The sequence below is a fragment of the Mytilus edulis genome, chromosome 7 (genome assembly GCF_963676685.1).
Source record: "Mytilus edulis chromosome 7, xbMytEdul2.2, whole genome shotgun sequence".
Classification (NCBI taxonomy): domain Eukaryota; kingdom Metazoa; phylum Mollusca; class Bivalvia; order Mytilida; family Mytilidae; genus Mytilus; species Mytilus edulis.
In genome coordinates, this window is record NC_092350.1 from 31,145,092 (window position 1) to 31,165,090 (window position 19,999).

The 19,999-nt window shown below is 31.8% G+C and overlaps 2 protein-coding genes across 3 annotated transcripts in view; both read left to right on the plus strand.

The window, feature by feature from the left end:
* Positions 1–1,093: 1,093 nt before the first annotated feature.
* LOC139481248 (excitatory amino acid transporter 1-like) overlaps positions 1,094–19,999 on the plus strand; it is a 30,195-nt gene continuing 11,289 nt past the window's right edge. The window contains exons 1-2 of one of the 2 annotated variants that reach the window (XM_071264427.1): positions 1,094–1,298; positions 18,466–18,540. In XM_071264427.1, coding sequence (XP_071120528.1) covers positions 1,154–1,298; positions 18,466–18,540 — 220 coding nt within the window. In that variant the 5' untranslated portion in view covers positions 1,094–1,153. Of the gene's footprint in view, positions 1,299–14,913; positions 15,393–18,465; positions 18,541–19,999 lie in introns of those variants that run through there. The other variant, XM_071264426.1, reaches the window with a different exon arrangement.
* On the plus strand, positions 3,415–7,644 carry LOC139481250 (excitatory amino acid transporter 1-like). The gene is made up of 6 exons (XM_071264430.1): positions 3,415–3,537; positions 3,948–4,074; positions 5,012–5,245; positions 6,047–6,241; positions 6,646–6,780; positions 7,255–7,644. The coding sequence occupies exons 1-6, from the start codon at positions 3,489–3,491 to the stop codon at positions 7,460–7,462; spliced, it is 948 nt and encodes a 315-aa protein (XP_071120531.1). The 5' UTR covers positions 3,415–3,488; the 3' UTR covers positions 7,463–7,644.

A 19,999-nucleotide genomic window follows, 5' to 3' on the forward strand; every position in this document is an offset into this window, starting at 1 on the left:
AAGGGGAGAACCACTGACTGGCATAAGGGGGCCCGCTTAGGTCATGAGTCAGAGACTCCCTATATAATCAACCAAATGTTTCCCACAAAAGGGGTCCCCAACGCCTATGGATTGTAGTCGAGTGCACCCGCACAAGCGGGATATTAAGTCACAACCTCAGTCTTAACTGGCTATAGTAATTACAGTAGTAAATACTTAGATCACTCGACCACCGAGGTCCCATCAAATTAGAAAGAGACAGATATAAAACTATACATAGTTTATAGGAAGAAATCAGAAGCTTTGTAAGAGTGTACCAAGTCCATTAATCTGCTTGAAGATGAACAACATTTTATTACTAGTTGTCCGACAAAGGAGATTAACAATATTTATTTATGTTATAAATGTCTAGATGCTAGACGGAATATAAATTAATAAACCAAAACTAGCGTTCGTGAATTAATGTGTAATTCGGTCCCTCAATGAGTATTTTTCTTGATTTGAATTATCCGACTAGTTATTATATAAGTATAACGATGATTATTGTAATGATTCAATGGTCCTGGTCCTGCAGATTAAACGTTCCGGTCCTGCCTTGATTAAACGTTCAAGTCCTACCTAGATTACTCTGTACATAAGTTAAAGAAGATACAGAAATATATGTAGCTTTATAACTATATAAACATTTATTATATCATTTCATTGTAAAATACGCAAAAAAGAAAACGTTTTCTATACTTGTACATAATATTATATCAATATCACTTCCCCGATGTTAAATTTCAACTGGCCACAAAATTGCTATAAAAAAGGGATAAAAGGAATCGTTTACAAATCACACAATACAAAAGACTATGCATCACCAATCTACACATGACTTCAGTGTTTGTATGTCTCACATTTGTTTAATTTATTAGTGAGAAAATAATAGGATATGAAACGAAATGCTTACTCCGCAAGTCTTTTATAGTATTTTAAGTACCATCAAAAGACAAGAAAATCCGGATGAACATATTATAATATGTGGGTATTTTAAAAAGTATATGAAAATGACGATAAGAATCAGCAATACTTGATCCTTTAAATATATATAAAGTTCATAGTCACTGTGTTAATAGTATTTGTTGAAACGCATATCGCTTGCCCTGGTCTTTGAGTGTCGTTGTATTGCAACATGGCAGTAGGAAAAGAAAAATGCTTGGAGATTTTAAAAGCAAATTTGTTGGTACTTTTGATCTTAGTGGGAGCTGCAGTTGGATTTATTATAGGCGTGGTTGTTCGGAATACAAACCCAACGGACAGCACACTCATGTGGGTTGGTAAGTAAATATTAGTTACTCTAGTATTGTATTTTGACCGATGCAAAAAAAAAAAAAATTAAAATCAATATATTCATTACTTCAACTTGTTTTAACCTATATCCATAGTTTCATCTTTTGTATCATCAGTAATGCTTTCAACAATTGAAGCTACGTCCTGTATATTGCACAAGTAAAGTTGAATGAATAAACTTTTTAAGGTAGAAGAATTACTGAATGCGATAAATATTGTACGTGACATTTCAATGATTGTATAATACAGAATAGAACATATCAAGCATTTGACTTAAATTGTACCAGTCTTGAATTATAAATAACGGCTTTGAATATAAACTCATTCTAAAAGGTTACCAATTCAACACTGCAATTAGATCTTTGAATATTGTTTTTATTGGACTAAATATTGATTTTGTTGTTAGTAAATTAAAATCGAACTAAATATTATATTTATATACATATAAACAATGATAGCTATACCATATGTCGTTACTTGTATCTTTGCAATGCAGAACGTCATATTTTCCTCTGACTGTTTATATGACGTCCTTACACGAATTCCATTGTTGATTGATATTTTAGTCTTAGATGCATGACTTTAATTATAATGTATACTTTTTTATTAGTTGTTTTTTGCTTTAAACTAGCTGTCAGTAAATACGAGTACTATCATACCTGTAGTTCGTGTCGTTTTGTTTTTGGGGATGTTTAATTACCGTCCACGTCCAATTCTGTTTTTTTTTTTGTTAGAAATATTACTATGTGTATCCATCTTATGAGTAAAGCCTTTTTGACGTTCTTTTTTTATAGTTGTTCTTATGTTCTACTGTTACACCACTGTTCGCTTGTTATGAACGGATTGACGCCTTCAAATTTAAACGTGTTATACCCGTTAGATTCAACACATACATGTCCCAAGTCAGGACAATGATTGTCTTCGGGGCCTTTTGTAACTTACTATAAATATATATATGCATTATGGGTTTTCCTCGTTTTTTGAAGTCTATCGATGACCCATTATAGTTTGTTAATTTTTGTTGTCTGAAGAGTTGTTTAATTGGCAACCATACCACATCGTCTTATTTTTTATATTTACTGCCATAGATTTGAATTGACTGATTCAAAATTGAGATAATTAACTTTGCAAGGTATGATCATTTTCCTCATATTTTGAACGCTAGCACTTGTCCCTAAAATTGTTTTTAGGAGTAATACCACCATTGATTTCCCCCTATTAGTCTTTGTTAAATTTGCATTTTTCAAAATATTCTGTAGAATTTATCTTTGTTTCAAATAAAGAAATATTTGGCATGAGTAAAGGTTTATCCTGTCCAGTACTATAGAAAAAAATTCACATAATATTTCATTGCATATAAGAAAATAACCATCACCGGAAGTTAACCAATCAAATTTCTCCCCTTATTTTATCTGTATACAAGGTTTAGTCACCATGTAACCTCAAGATTACAAAATATTCTATAGGCATCAGTAGTACAATGTATACCGCTGTTCGAAATTCATAAATCAATTGAGAAAAAAGCAAATCCGGGTTTATAACGAAAACTAAGGGAAACACATCAAATTTAAGAGGAGAACAACAACACAACAGAAACACAACACTAAAACCCAACACACACAGAAACGTACTATAGAATAACAATGGCCATTTTCCTGACTTCGTACAGGACATTTTAAGAAAAACATGTTTGGTTGAACCTGGTTTTGTGTCTAGCCAAACCTCCCGCTTTTAAACCTATACTCTAACTTAACAATCAATATTCATAAAACATCATCAAATGCCTTTCTACAGAGAAAACTCAAATTATTGATTAATTAATTACATTTTTCTATATCTCGTAGATAATGCCCCTTTAAGTATCTTTTCACCTAATTTTAGGCTTCATTATTATATATTCCTCAAATTTCCTCAAAAAATGTGTTTGAGCTTTTGATTTTGACATTCGATTAGGGACTTTCTGTTTTGATTTTACTTTTTTCAATAACATGCATGCAAAAAGCAGTCGAAAACTGGACGTCTGTCTTATATCGTAATATAGGTAAGAAAAACATACATATCTTCATTGGAGTCCCACAAGTTTGTTTGCTGTTTTTCAGACAATTACGAGCTACGATACAGAGAAGTACAAAGCAAATGTGACTATAAATGGGACAATCGTGGAAGTTATAAAAACTATGGTGACTGGAAAAAATCTATCAATTGCTAATAGCACAAATATTCTAGGTATATTCCTGTCATATAGCTTGATATTATCAATGTTTACATATATATTAACGAATACGTATTTAATCTATTTTAAAAAGAAATGATCAGGAAACACATACCCATGTAGAGTACTGTACTCTACACCAACAATTGTATTTGTAACCATGTTGACGTGTTATGTATGCAAACCCTCAGAAGTGAAGAACACTACATACAAATACGCTTTTATTTGTATTAAATAACATGAACAATTATATAATAATTTTACAATAATGAAAAAAAATATCCAAAGTATTCTTTTCCATATCATAACAATCATCATTTATTTATTTTACTTGAATTTATTTCGATCTAAACATATCAGTGGGAAAGTATGAGTCACTTTTTTGCAGCCTTGTTATAAGATTAGAAAAACTTCATTTATTCAGGTATTTTGATAGCCAGTGCCGTATTTGGCATTGCATCAGCGTCAACAAAAGAAATTGGGCAACCTTTCTTCAAGTTTTTCTACGCAGCTACTGAAATTATCTTGGTGATATTAGGAAAACTAATTTGGTAAGGATTAAAAATGTCTAATGACAATCAACTTAACAGGGATAGCAGGCTAAATTGTATCAAAACACCAGCCTCGCGTTTTGCTAAAAGTCCAAAAGACCATTTTAGTGAATGTTCTTTTTCTTTTTCTTTGTGTTTGTTAATAGTTTATACCTTAGTTGGATTGATGGAATTATGTTTAAATCGACGTGATCACATTTGATATCATCAGTAGTTACATTTACTAAGTCACCAATTTTGAAAAAATAGAAGTTTATATTTATTCAAGGTGTATTATAGAGAAGTTACGTAACTAAATAGCATCATACATGTATATCTATATTTAATACTACTATATGTGTATGAACCTAAACTATACTGTGTGAGTCGAACCTAAACGATGCTGTGTTAGTCTGTTCGAAAAAATTTAAAAAAATAAGAAAATAAATAGAAAATAAAAAGGATCAATTTATATATTTACATACAAAGCCTAGATCACATGAAATTAGACAAAATACCCTAAATATAAGACAAAAGATCATGTTGATGACAGGTCTACAATATTCTGTATATTCTGTATGTCTAATTATTCAGAGCTTATGTAAATTAGGAAAAGCTATTGTGAATACATTTGCATGTGTATGCCCAGTACCAAGTAAGGAAAATGGCCATTGTTATATTATAGTTCGTTTCTCTGTTTGTTACATTTTAATGTTGTGTTTCTGTTGTGTCGTAGTTCTCTTATATTAAATACGTTTCCATCAGTTTTAGTTTGTAACCCGGATTTGTTTTTTCTCTATCGATTTATGAATTTCGAACAGCGGCATACTAATGTTGTCTTTATTTACCCGATATCTTAATACAAGCATTGGTTGCATGGCTAATTTGGTAGCTACCTCATTTACGTTAGCAGAAAAGTATGTTATTCGTATCTTCATATCAGCAAGTTTAATTTCAGGTTTACACCTATTGGTGTGGCGAGTCTGATTGGTAAAACCATTGGAGGAACCAAAAACTTGGAGGACGATTTTAGTAGACTAGGATTATACATAGCAACAGAAATGATTGGTTATTTACTCGTCATGATAGTAGCAGTACCGATCACGTATTTTATACTGATGAGAATGAATCCGTTTAGATTTCTTTTCACTGTGATTCATGCTTTTGTTATAGTGTTTGCTACTTCTAGCACGTAAGTACAGAAAACAGTAAATTTAACGTGAAAGCACGTTTGTTTGTTTTTTAAATGTCAGAAATTACTACTGTGGTAGACAACTAAAGACAAAGAAGGATGTGAATGCAGACTTTGCTGCACCTATATTTGATTAAAACAAGAATGTGTCCCCAGTACACTGATGCCCCATTCGCACTATTATTGTATGTGTTCAGTGGACCGTGAAAATGGGGGAAAATCTCTAATTTGGCATTACAATTAGAATGATCATATCATAGGGAACATGTGTACTAAGTTTTCAGTTGATTGAACTTCAACTTCATCAAAAACTACCTCGACCAAACACTTTCACCTGAAGCGGGACGAACGGACAGACGGACGGACAAACTGACGGGCGGACGCACAGACCAAAAAACAAAATGCCCATTAATGGGTCATACATTTGTAAGAAACAGACTTCCAAGCAGCATGAACACGAAATACAAATAACTAATCCAGATCTCGATGTATTCAAGTGAGTTACAAAAACTATAATTATAAAAAGAAATCTGAAGTATAAACGCTAGTATTCAAAATGAGTTACTAGTATCTGTCGTACCAGACCTAGAACACAAATGTTGGATATCTTAGATTGGTAGATGTATTATTTACTCTGCATCAGCTCTTATAAGAAAACGTCTCTATATACAGACATGAAAAAACATAACTACTAAATAAATATTATTGTATGATGGAACTAGAATCAGATGCACTTTTGCATTTCAAATATGTGGAGCATGCTCATACATAAACTATAAATTTAACTATTTCTCGATTCAGTGCCATTGCTATTCCTGAAAGTATACGGCAATTAGAAGGACCAAACAAATTAGACCGTAGAGTGACTCGATTTGTTATTCCATTATGTGCTGCTATTGGACGTTGTGGGAGCTGTATTTACATAAGTATATCCTGTTTGTTTGTCATGCAAATCACTGACCAGGAAGTTGACGCTGCCTCGGTCATTTTAGTAATGTGAGTTTCCTACTGTCAGATTAAGTTACATACGTACTAGATAATTTATTGTTTTGAGAATTCAATAACATTGATATATTCTAAATTCCAAGAGACTACCACCAAATATATATTTATATAATTGTATAAATAATAAAGAGGGAGGTAAAAGATACTAGAGGGACATTCAAACTCATATAGATCGAAAATAAACTGTCAAAAAAAAAGACAAACAGACAGAAAATAGTACACAAGACACAAGATATAAACTAAAGACTAAGCAACAGGAACCCCACACAAAACTGGGGATGATCTTAGGCGATTTACAAAAATCGTAAGTTTCATCATGCCGATCGTAACAGCAACATATTTTGGTAGTACTATAATGTATTTTTTATTTAGTATTGATACAAGATTTTTTCCAGCATTTTAACAACATTTTCATCGTTAGCCATACCATCGGTGGAAGGGGCTAGCTTGATTACTGTTATCATCCTACTCACTGCGCTGAATATTCCACCTGAAGCGGCAGCACTATTGTATTCATTCGAGTGGTTTCTGTAAGTATAACGTAAGAAGCAATCTTACTTGTGTCTTACTCTTATAATATTTCTATATGAATCTTTTGTTGTTCCCAACCGTAGTCAACTAGGACTCAACGTGTGACCATTGACCATCCTGTCGTCCGTCTTCCTGCCCGTCTTTCCGTTTGTCTTCCGGTCTGTCTGGTTTTATTGTCCGGATTTGACTTAATTGTAACTCATCAAACTTTATGAAATTCATACACAATACTATCACACAACACCTACAGACAGATTTAGAATGTCGGCAGTGGCCCGCCAGTGGGTCACATATCGTTTAGAGTTTTGACCCTTTATAACTTGGAACATTGTAATTTGTTTCGTGTCAGCCGGTTGGTATGCCATGTAGGTGTTTAATTAATATGCAGAATATTTGACAAATATTTACTTCGTTTGATGCATTAGTGCTGTCATCGTACAAAGGAGTAAAGTTTATAATTTTTCCCGTTTCAGAGATAGGATGAGGTCAATTACAAACTACAGCGTACAAGTGACATGTGTAGTGTTTACACAGAGGCTGTGTTTATCCTCAATAAAGACTGGTAACAAAGAGGAAGAAACATTGGATGAATTGAATGAAAAAGAAAATAGAATTCAAATAGCTGAGATAATTGACGACGAAAAATATGTATCAGAAGAAACATTTAATCAACGCCTTTGAAATACTCAGCCAGACTCATATAAAATATCAGGTCTACATTAACATTTACATATTTTGTATTTTATTGTATCCAGTGTATTTAAAAAATACCGATATTGTATATATTTTTCAGTTGAAAACTTAATGTCTTAAAATAGTAAACCTTATATATATTCTGGTGAATAATACATGTACACCACATTGTATGTTTATGTTGTAAATCTTCCAGTTCATTTTTTAATAAATGATGTAACAATGAATAGAGTAGATAAAAGATGTTATAGGTGTTTGATATGTTAAAACAGGCCTAATGTTCACAAAATATGGTTCTACAATTTGAAAAGGGTGGGCAAACAACTTTAGGAATGACACCTAAAAATGTTTCATGAATCATATATTTAGCTCCATAAAGGAGCCTGGTTCCCAGCCCCATACACAATCCGCCTGTAGTAGCCATTTAATCACAAATTTCCGATCATATTATAAAGTCATTTGACATTTCACGCCAAAATCGACAACTCGAATTAAAAACAAAATATGTCAAATATAAAAAAAAGAAGATGTGGTATGATTGCCAAAGACACAACTCTCCACAAGAAACCAAAATGACACAGAAATTAACTCCTATAGGTCACTGTATGGCCTTTAAACATGAGTATATCCCCCTAGCGCATAGTCAGCAACAAAAGGCCACGAAATGACAATTTAAACCAATTCAAAGGAGAAAACGAACGACCTAATTTATGTACAAAAATGAACGAAAAACAAATATGTAACACATAAACAAACGACAACCACTGTATTACAGGCTCCTGAATTGGGACAGGCACATGCATACAGAATTTGTCGGGGTTAAACATGTTAGCGGGACCCCAACACTCTCCCTAACCTCGAACATACTTTAGATATATTTAGAGTTTTTCTGTGTTGTTGGTAGCGATATCCACAAAACTATACCCGTATATAATTGCATTTGTGATCCACTGGGTTAATTATTAATTATATATAGATATTTATCTTAAACTTAATACACGAAATAGATATTTTAGTTTTGGGTTAATTCGTACATAAGTACAAAGACAACTCGTCAGATTAATGACATGGATTTTTGTACTTTTTCCTCTTTTAATTTTTCGTGTTTAATACATTTCCTGCTGAGTTTTGTTCACTCCTTACAGTAACAAAAGACATTCGTTTAATTATTAAATATTAAAATATTTTGTCTTTACTGTTTTCTAATTTCCGCATTAAGTTAAGTGTTAAAATAACGTACGAACTAACGTCACTGATATTACGATTTATCACGATATAAGGTATAAAATTAAGAGTGTTGTAAATGTATGTCTATTTGATAACGCCTATTGCATAAAATTGTGGTTTTTATTATACTTATTGTTATTTTTAGGTTAATTAGTACATCAGTACAAAGACAATGCATCAGAGTGATGGCTTGGATTTTAATACTTTATAATCTTTTAATTTCTCGTGTTTGATACATTTCCTTCTCAATTTTGTTCACTCTTTGAAGTAACAAAATACATCAGTTTTTAGTATATTACACCCTCTTATGTCATAAACCCTAATAAACACAAATATTAAAATATTTTGTCTCTCCTGATTTTCATTTTTACGCATTAAGTTAATGTGAAAATACGATCTCTTAAGATATATATACGCAGAAGTATGTCTTTTTGCAAAACAGCATAACTTTGTTGGTTCTTTTCTTTATTTTCTACAGTTATAAGGATTTATATATAAGGTATCAAATTAAGAATGTAGTAGAGGTATGTCTATTTGCAAACGCCTACAACATAAGTTTGTGTTATTTTTCTTTTCCTCCTTTTTGTAATAACCATAATATTTGTAAAGCCTTATATTATAACTCAAGGAAAACATCTATAATTTTCAAACAGTTTTGTTAACGTAGGATTTAGTTACGGTGATACCTCTCTCCTGATATACGTCAATTTATTGTCATATGTACGAAAAAGCGTCTGCTGTACCTCCTTATGGATATACGTCATAATTGAATCGCGAATGTCGTAGTCCATTTAATAACACACATACAGCATAAATTCGTTTTTTTGTTTCATTTCCATCTCTTGTGAAAATTCTCGAGTGTTTATAAAATCTAAAATTGACTAAACTATCTATCACTCAATACTTTAAAATTAACGAAAATCGATATTTAAGTTTAATTTTCATTATGAAAAGTGACACCAGATAAACTATCTGCTACCTCAATCCATAAAACGTCATAGATGATTAAAACAACTTGACAATTTGACCGTTTCATATTTTTCATGTCGAGGCCTTGAATAGCCAACAATACGGTATAGGGTTTTCATGTTGTTGAATGCCGCGTACGGTTGCCTTTAACTGCTTATTCTCATTTCATTTGAATTTTGGTGGATATTTGTATCATTGGCAACCATACCACAACTCTTTATTTTTATGTAAGTAAATTATGCACTTACAGGAAATATAAACATATACATTTTTAACCTTTATCTTTCTTGATAAAGTCATTTAAATTGATTCGACAGATTACATCTATATTTATCTCCACACAATTTCAAGAAAATACTGATTTAATTTATTACAAGTTTACAATGTAGACGATAACGCCGGTTCGTGAGTAAAACTTTGTGTTGTCTACACAGTTTATTTCTTTTCGGCTTATTTATACTTCCTATGACAATCTATATGTATTTACGATATAACTTCTTTCTGTAAAGGCATATTTAAAATGTATCAATTCTCCTGTTTCCTACTGAAGTAAGTAAAAACATATTATTTCTTATTTCGCATCTGGTGCAGGGACACTGGTACCGTTAATTTTATAACTACCACTAGGTCGATGCCTCTGATGGTGGACTGTTAGTCCCGAGTCCCAGCCCAGTAGCCAGTACTTCGGTACTGGCATGAAAAAGCTTTGATTCCTTTCATGGATTTGGCTATACTTTTTGGACCTTTTGGATTATAGCTCTTCATCTTTTATATAAGCTTTGGATTTCAAATATTTTGGCTACGAGCATCACTGAAGAGACATGTATTGTCGAAATGCGCATCTGGTGCAGGACAATTGGTACCGTTAATGTTTTTATTATAGATACAGATTAGCGTCGGTGGTACCTACCACTGTATAAATTTGTTTCTTTCGTGTATAATATTTTATAAATGGCTATAACGCCTACAGTATAAATCAGTGATAGGATATCTCATTCAGACATTCTTACTGCATCCTTAGCAGCATACTTTAAACTTGTAATTGTCAAATCAAACTAATGTTAAAGTTTGTTCAGTATGAATAAAAGATGTGTGGCATACATTAAAAATTAGCAAGGAATAAAATCTTAAAACCAGTAAAACATTAGACAGAAAAGCTTAAAAACATTTGTTTAAGACTGCTAGTTTTTTAGACTAAAACATTTTGTGGCATTTAAGCCAAACAACAGTTACTGTTTGGTACACAGACATAGAGATATTATATAGTCCAAATAAAGGCAACAGTAGTATACCGCTGTCTGAAAGTCATTAATCGATTGAGAGAAGACAAATCCGGATTACAAACTAAAACCGTGACAAAGACATCAAGTATAAGGGGAAAACAACGACATAACAGAGACACTGAAGTGTAACAAAAAAACAAACGACAATGCAACACACACAGTAACGAACTATTAGATATCAATTGTCATGTTTCTGATTTGGTAAAGGTCATTTTTAGAAAACTGTTAAATTGTTTGTCACCTTGCAATTATAGATCTTGAACCAAGAGCCAATACCTCAGTTGATTTCGTTGGCTGCCGTACATCATAAAGGTTTATGAGCTAAAATTTGACCATAATTCCCTTTCATATAGATTGTATTGATTTTTTTTTATATAGCTTATATGTACTAACTACTATACATGGTATGACCTAAACGTGTAAGCCCACGTCGAGCGGTCTTTCGCATCTCTCTATAAACATAGAGTTATCTCTCCTTGAATACTAAACTTGTCCAAAATACCGCTTGTTAACGTGTCTGTAGGGATTTTCTGCATGTGAGGAAACAATATCATTTCTGTTCTATTTAGAATGCGCTTCTTTGGTCGTTTTTTGCGCACTGGTAAATAAGTCTAGTCAGAGAACCGAAATAGTATAATCCTAACGTTTGTCTAAAAGTGGTCTCATAAACACCAACTGTAGTTGTAGTGTCTGTTTGGGGTCGTGTATATATTGCGAACGACTAGATATGTTTATAATTCAGACTGAATGTTTAATAAAATTACATTGATCAAATCGATCTATCCTTACTTTGCTAGTATATCAGTTATATTCCTGACCTCATAACGTATTTTTTATCACAATTTTGGAACATATAAAATGAACAGATACAAAAAAAAGTAGTAAATAAGATACTTATTTCAAACTAAAACTTGTATCAATTTTTAAACAAATTTCGTTTGAGACAAGTCATATGTAAATTAGATCAGTGCCAATTATCTCAAAATAGAAAAATTGTTTTATAAGTGTCTTAACACCACTTTTATGCTCCGCTTTGGACTATTTCGTTGCGGTCAGCTGTTTTTGAGGAAGCCGGAGTGCCCGGAGAAAACCATCGACCATCGATAGGAAAACTGACAATCCTAGTCAATCAAGATTGCAGTGGTGGATCCAGAACTTTTCATAAGGTGGGACCCACTGACTGACATAAGGGGGCTTGCTCCAGTCATGCGTCTGTGATTCCCTATTATAATCAACCTAATGTTTCCCACAAAAGGGGGGGTCCCCAAAGCCCCCTAGATCCGCCTATGAATTGTAGTCGCGTGCACCCGCACAAGCGGGATATTAAGTCACAACCTCAGTCTTAACTGGCTATAGTAATTACAGTAGTAAATACTTAGATCACTCGACCACCGAGGTCCCATCAAAATAGAAAGAGACAGATATAAAACTATATATAATTTATAGGAAGAAATCAGAAGCTTTGTAAGAGTTTACCTTTAATCTGCTTGAAGATGAACAACATTTTATTATTAGTTACAAAGGAGATTAACAATATTTATTTATGTTATAAATGTCTAGATGCTAGACGGAATATAAATTAATAAATCAAAACGCGCGTTCGTGAATTAATGTGTAATTCGGTCCCTCAATGAGTATTTTTCTTGATTTGAATTCTTCGACTAGTTATTATATAAGTATAACGATGATTATTGTAATGATTTAATGGTCCTGGTCCTGCAGATTAAACGTTCCGGTCCTGTCTTGATTAAACGTTCTATCCTTTATTTACTTTAAACAATACAGTTTATCAGTATAATATGCATAAATATAGTTTACAAGTTGTATAGCGTTAACATGAATATAAATAACAAACGTCAGAAATATCAGTCACATATTATACAGTTTGTGATTTTCAGACTACATATAATAAACATAGTTCTTAAATATTATTCCTGCACTTAAATGCATAGAGTAGGTACTTTCCTAAATTACAGAGTTCCTTAGTGTCCAGAAAGCAATTGTACTAATTTATAAGTTGACAGTCTAGACCAATAATATTTTTTGATAAACTTCTTACGAATATCATTATAATTTGTATATTGTAAAATAAAATGAAATTCATCCTCTACTACATTTTTATCACACATAATACACATTCTACTATTTCTACTTATTCCATAAAAACGACCAGTTTCAATGCATAGATTATGTGAGGACAGGCGAATTCTCGTTATCCATTTACGAGCTATTACAGGAATACATTTTTGTAAATAAAATTGTAATTCTATATTTGACACAATATACTTATATATTCTACACTTTGGTGATGTTTCAAGCGTGAAATGCAACTCTTGTTTAGCTTGATCATATACTCGTTGTTTGGTTAATTGTAAAAATGAACTATTCAAACAAAGTACCCATTGGTTGTCTTAATAATAATTTATACCAAGATCACATAAAATTGATTTAATACAGTTTAATGCCCAGTTTTTACATTCATTGCTATTTGTTACTAATTCTGTGTAACATGACTTTATAATACATTTTCACTACCGTGAATTTTAGCCCATAATTTGAGCATCCTAAAATTTTGCTCATGTAACAATTGGAATCTTCCTTATTCATAATATACCATTACATTAGAAGTGGACCTCTTAGCTTGACACCGAAAAATGTTTTACAATAGTCCAAATGAATTTTTTCTACATTTTGGTGCTCTATAACCCCAGACTTCACAACCATACATTTAAATACGTTCAAGTCCTACCTAGATTACTCTGTACATAAGTTAAAGAAGATGCAGAAATATATGTAGCTTTATAACTATATAAACATTTATTATATCATTTCAATGTAAAATACGCAAAACAGAAAACGTTTTCTATACTTGTACATAATATTATATCAGTATTAGTTCCCCGATGTTAAATTTCAACTGGCCACAAATTTGCTATAAAAAAGGGATAAAAAGAATCGTTTACAAATCACACAATACAAAAGACTATACAACACCCATCTACACATGACTTCAGTGTTTGTATGTCTCACATTTGTTTAATTAATCAGTGAGAAAATAATAGGATATGAAACGAAATGCTTACTTCCGCAAATCTTTAATGTTATGAGTATTTTAAGTACCAGCAATAGACAACAAAATCCGGATGAACATATTATAATATGTGGGTATTTTTAAAAGTATATACAAATGACGATAAGAATCAGCAATACTTGATCCTTTAAATACATATACAATCTGAGTTACTGAAAATAATTGGAAATGTCAGTTTAGCAGATAAAGAACGGGATGAATGCATACAATTTTAGATTTCGATCACAGGCGTGCAGCCTTTAAAAACAGACATTCATATATTAAGGGAGCTACCATTTGTTTTTTTTAATTTACCGTTTACCATTTGTTTTTTTAATTTAAGGGAGCTAGGAAGAAACATATTGTCCTGGATTTTTATTTTTCTCTGTATTCCGCTTTTCCTGACGTTTTTTTAATATAAATTGGTATTCTGCCTTTTTTTTTGACAAAGTGTTTCATCCTTCCTTTTATTTTACTAAACACTTGTGTCTATCTTTTTTCAAATTTCATCCTAGCCCACCCAAACTCCATAAAAATCATATGGTAGCTTAGTTTCATTATATCTAATGAAAATTCTGACCCACAGTGTTAACTTGGTAACCTTTAAGAATATTTAGTTTATGCAAAATATCGATCAGTTTATCCGGATAGTATCTACATTTACTGGCTCTGTAAACAACCGTAAAAATTAGGACGCGCTATCCCGATTTATTTACTGCAACACCTACTTGTATTCAATTGTCATGAGCAGTAATTTGAATCGAATACAAACTTTAAAAGTCCCCTGACCTTTAACGTTAACGCATATATTATAACTTGTTTACGTACCTCACAGGTAAATCATACTTAATACAATTTAACTTGCTAAGACGACCGTGTAACTTGGCGATATAACTTTAACTTATACATTAAATATACGACTGCGTGTTATACTTTGTTTTTATCTAAAAGTAATAAATGCTCAAAGTCATATTCAGTGTATTCAAACATTTATTTTATTTAAAGATCTTGCATTGATATTCTACGATGAAATTTGACTCTCATTTTTAAATGAAAAGCTTAATTATGCCTTTCCCCACTCAACACTGAAGCACTTAGGATGTATATTTACTTGTATCTCATTATTTTTGTCCTATATTTCGAAAGTTCATAGTCACTGTGTTAATAGTATTTGATGAAACGCATACCGCTTGCCCTGGTCTTTGAGTGTCGTTGTATTGCAACATGGCAGTAGGAAAAGAAAAATGCTTGGAGATTTTAAAAGCAAATTTGTTGGTACTTTTGACCTTAGTGGGAGCTGCAGTTGGATTTATCATAGGTGTGGTTGTTCGGAATACAAACCCAACGGACAGCACACTCATGTGGGTTGGTAAGTAAATATTAGTTACTATAGTATTGTATTTTGACCGATGCAAAAAAAAATCAATATATTCATTACTTCAACTTGTTTTAACCTATATCCAGCATTTCATCTTTTGTATCATCAGTAATGCTTTCAACAGTTGGAGCTACGTCCTGTATATTGCACAAGTAAAGTTGATTTTATAAACTTTTTAAGGTAGAAGAATTACTGATGAGATAAATATTGTACGCAACATTTCAATGATTGTATCATACAGAATAGAACATATCAAACATTTGAACAACCAACGTATGGTAGTGACTTGTACCAGTAATTGTATTACACATAACGGCTTTGAATAAACTCATTCTAAAAGGTTACCAATTTAACACGGCAATTAGGTCTTTGAATATTGTTTTTATTGAACATAATATTGATTTTATTGTTAGTAAATTAATATGGAACTAAATATTATATTTGTATACATATAAACAATGATAGCTATACCATATGTCGGTACTTGTATCTTTGCAATGCAGAACGTCATATTTTCCTCTGACTATTTATATGACGTCCTTACACGAATTCCATTGTTGATTGATATTTTAGTCTTAGATGCATGACTTTAATTATGATGTATACTTTTTTACTCTCTTATCTGTAGTTCGTGTCTTTTTGTTTTGGGGATGTTTAATTACCGTCCACGTCCAATTCTGTGTTTTTGTTAGAAATATTACTATGTGTATCTATCTTATGAGTTAAGCCTTTTTGTTGTTCTTTTTTTATATAGTTGTTCTTATGTTCTACTGTTACATGTACACCACTGTTCGTTTGTTATGAGCGGATTGACGCCTTCAAATTTAAACGTGTTATACCCGTTAGATTCTACAAAATGCATGTCCCAAGTCAGTATAGTAACTTACTATGTATATATGCATTATGGGGTTTCCTCGTGTTTTGAAGTCCATATGATGACCCATTATAGTTTGTTAATTTTTGTTGTCTGAAGATTTGTTTTATTGGCAATCATACCACATCGCCTAATTTTTATATTTACTACCATAGATTAGAATTGATTGTTAATTGAGATAATTAACTTTGCAAGTTATGATCATTCTTCTCATATTTTGAACGCTAGCACTTGTCCCTAAAAAAATTTATATATTATACACTAAACAACCAGTTGTATTCTCTTTTATATATTTCAACTGCTTCCTTATTTGAAAAAAAATAAACGAACATATATATTTCTGATTGTGTATTTATTTTTGATTAAAACTTTATGGCAGATCTTTATATATACATGTAATGTATAGTAGTGACATATCAATTGTTGTTTTTAGTTTTGTATGTGACATTTTTGAGCTTGACATATACCTTGTGTTTGACACATTCCCCATTACCATTCTCAATTTTATATAGTATATAAACACTTGAATATTCTTAAAGAAAAGAAAGTATATGTTGACCTTTATATGACCCTTTTGTTAGTATGTCCATGTGTATCTTATGAAGTTAAATATAGGTGACGACGAGGTCACTTCTAACATTTACAAGTTATATACTATTTTTTTATTATTTCTCAACAAACCACATTACGTTGCATATAAACATGATGTTTTCTATCTAATCAAAACGAATCAATATAGGCTTAAGCCAGCAGTTTCTGAATATTTCAATTACACGTTTAATTAATCCTGTTTAGTATTCCTTTTCTAATCTCAGTTTTAATGTATTTATTGATAAAACACAATCTTTCTATTTTTACTTATTTCATTGTGCACCTGCTATGATCTTTTAATCTAACTGAATTAAGATTTTGTTTACTGAAAATTCTTGTCTTTGTCAAATCTTCAATTTAAACGACCAACTGCATTACATTATGACACATTTAAAGAATCTAGTAATGTAGTGATATTGCGCATTTTTATTTTTATTTTTATTTTTATTTATTTTATGGGAGGTCAGCTTTCAAATATTGACGTATGGCGAGAGGGTGTGTGAAATTCTCTCACAATATTTCCAGTTAAAATCTAATCTAATGACTTGACAGCCAATTAGATTAATATAACATTATACAAAATCTCATTATCATATTACAATTGTGCATGTTTAAAGGAGTAGGTTCAGTAAGACCCCTTTTTGGCCCCAAAATATGGTAGTTTTACAAAATTGTTTAAATGTAACTTTTTAGTTATTTTTGGAAGGTATAATGCCCTTGCTACATATATATGGGCTTATTTTGGCATTACAATGCACATATATCGGGTACTTGCATCATTAAGTCATGCTAAATTACTGAAGTCTTCACAATTTCAACATTTTAGTTAATTTCCAGACGGTTTCCGTCTTAAATGAAAGTGGCCGCATTCGTGTTCATTCTTGATATTGGAATGTAAGTTGTGTTTTATGATAATACATAACATATATAAAGGTCGAGGATGAACACGGATGCGGCCACTTTCATTTTTGACAAAAACCATATGAAAAAGACAGTTTTTGGCATATTTGATAGATTTTTCATATTTAAGCTTGAATCGGAGCGTTTGTAATGAGTGAATTAGTTAAAATCTTTCACAAAAAATAATTGAATCCATTGAAATAGACATTTAAGTGTTTAAAAAGTGTCCAAAATCTTTCGTCAGATGAACTTGAAATTTGAGGCCAAAACCGGCCCTTACCGGACCTACTCCTTTGTAGAGCAAAAATACGTTTTTCAAAAATAACTTAGCATCCAGTAAAAAACAATGATTTCATGCAAACAAAATTTGAAAAAGATTTTTTCCACATTGAGCGTACTTAATGCCTATTTCACCAGTACATTTAATTCGAATTGAATTCGAATCGAATGCGAATCGAATTCGCTAATCGCGTTCACACGCTCTTTCTTTTTATTTCTAATTCGCATTATCCAATTCGCATTAGAAATGCATTTTTGTTAATACGAATTAAAAAAATTAATGTCGTTCGGACATTGTAACGTCCGGACATCAATTCGAATTAGTTAATGCGAATCGAATTCGAATAACGTGTGAACGCAGCATAAAATAACAGTTGCAACAAAAAATAAATTATGATTTAGCTTTCACTTTTGTTAAAGGTATCCTGGGAGAGATTTATCTAAACATGCTGAAAATGATGATAGTTCCTCTGATAGTAGCTTCAGTTATAACAGGTAATCAGGTTGGAACGATTTTAATTAGAGGGAACATTTTTAGATAAAAAATGAAACAAAAAAAACGAAGGCATTCACAACAATTATTTAAATAAAAAACATAATAAATGACAACCACGTCTTAACAAGGTTCATGAGAGGCTTATATTTCAGAAGAAAAAAAATTTCAAGAAAATATGAAGGGGTAAATTATTCTGGTGATTTTAAACGGGTGGTTATTTGTCAAATATTTCTTTATATGTGTATTCCGTAGTATGGAAATTATTATTTAAAAACTTGGGTCATATATAAAGGCAACAGTAGTATACCGATGTTCAAAACTCATAAATCCATGGACAAAAAACAAAATCGGGGTAACAAACTAAAACTGAGGGAACCAATAGAAGATTGGCTATAAAAATTAGACGAAATGTACAAAACTCATAAACTCATAAACTGACTACGTCATGGCAAAAAAAGAAAAAGACAAACAGTGAAACAAGTGCACAAAACAAAACATCGAAAACTAAAAACTACAAAAAATTGGGGGTTATCTGAGGTGTTCCAATAGGATGAGCAGATCATGTTTCACATATGACGACCGTCGTGTTTCTCCTGTAAGTACAAAGCTAATGATAAGTCCAATTATGTAAGTAACACTTACGATCCGTCGTCATCTGCGATACAGATATTTTATAACGGTCAACAAACTCGCGATGACGTCCGTGAAATTTAAGAAGGGATGATTGCAACTTCACTAGTTGAAAGTCTTAGTTTAATAGCTTCTTTGTGAGCAGCGACCAACTATCAAGGAAATCCTGATAGGAAAAACAAGCCCTTGCATATTGTATCAACTGGCATATATATGTACTCAATACACCAGTGCTGTTGAATGATTGTTGTTTCATAAAAATAGAAAGTTCACACTTAGAAAGATGAAATCATTTCTTTTGAAGTAAAGCCTTGTTTTCAAACGACTCTCATTGTCAATTTGTAGATGTAAGTTAAGATATGACGCAGACGTCACTGTTTCGGTTATATCCTTTATATTAAGCTCGATGTGATAGATGTACTGAGCATGGTCACAATAATTAAGTGAGAGAACATCCTCTTAATGGCGGAAAGCAAAGTACAGGATACTTTATTTTCTTCACAAGAAGTTCCAAGAACATACATATAGATATGTTGAACATTTCTACTTTCAATTGAACTTGTGACATAAACTATTTGCTAGATACTGAAGATTTTGAATGATCAACTGTTCATGAATAACATCGGGACGTATGAGTGACTGCAATCAATCTGATATTCTTATAACTTCTATTTTGTGGTTTAATTGCCATAAAATGTTACTTCTGATGATAAACGTCAACAAAACGCCTTTTATGTCAATAGCCTTAGTATATGAACTATGATTGCCAATGCTACAACTTCCCACCAGAAACCAAAAGGATGTTGCCGTTAGCAACTTTGAGCCACT

Excerpts from the sequence above, each read along its gene's own strand:
- LOC139481250 (XM_071264430.1), top strand. The coding sequence starts at position 3,489 with ATGGTGACTGGAAAAAATCTATCAATTGCTAATAGCACAAATATTCTA. Across the intron at positions 3,538-3,947 it reads TAATAGCACAAATATTCTAG|GTATTTTGATAGCCAGTGCC; the intron begins GTATATTCCTGT and ends TCATTTATTCAG. Across the intron at positions 5,246-6,046 it reads GTGTTTGCTACTTCTAGCAC|TGCCATTGCTATTCCTGAAA; the intron begins GTAAGTACAGAA and ends TTCTCGATTCAG.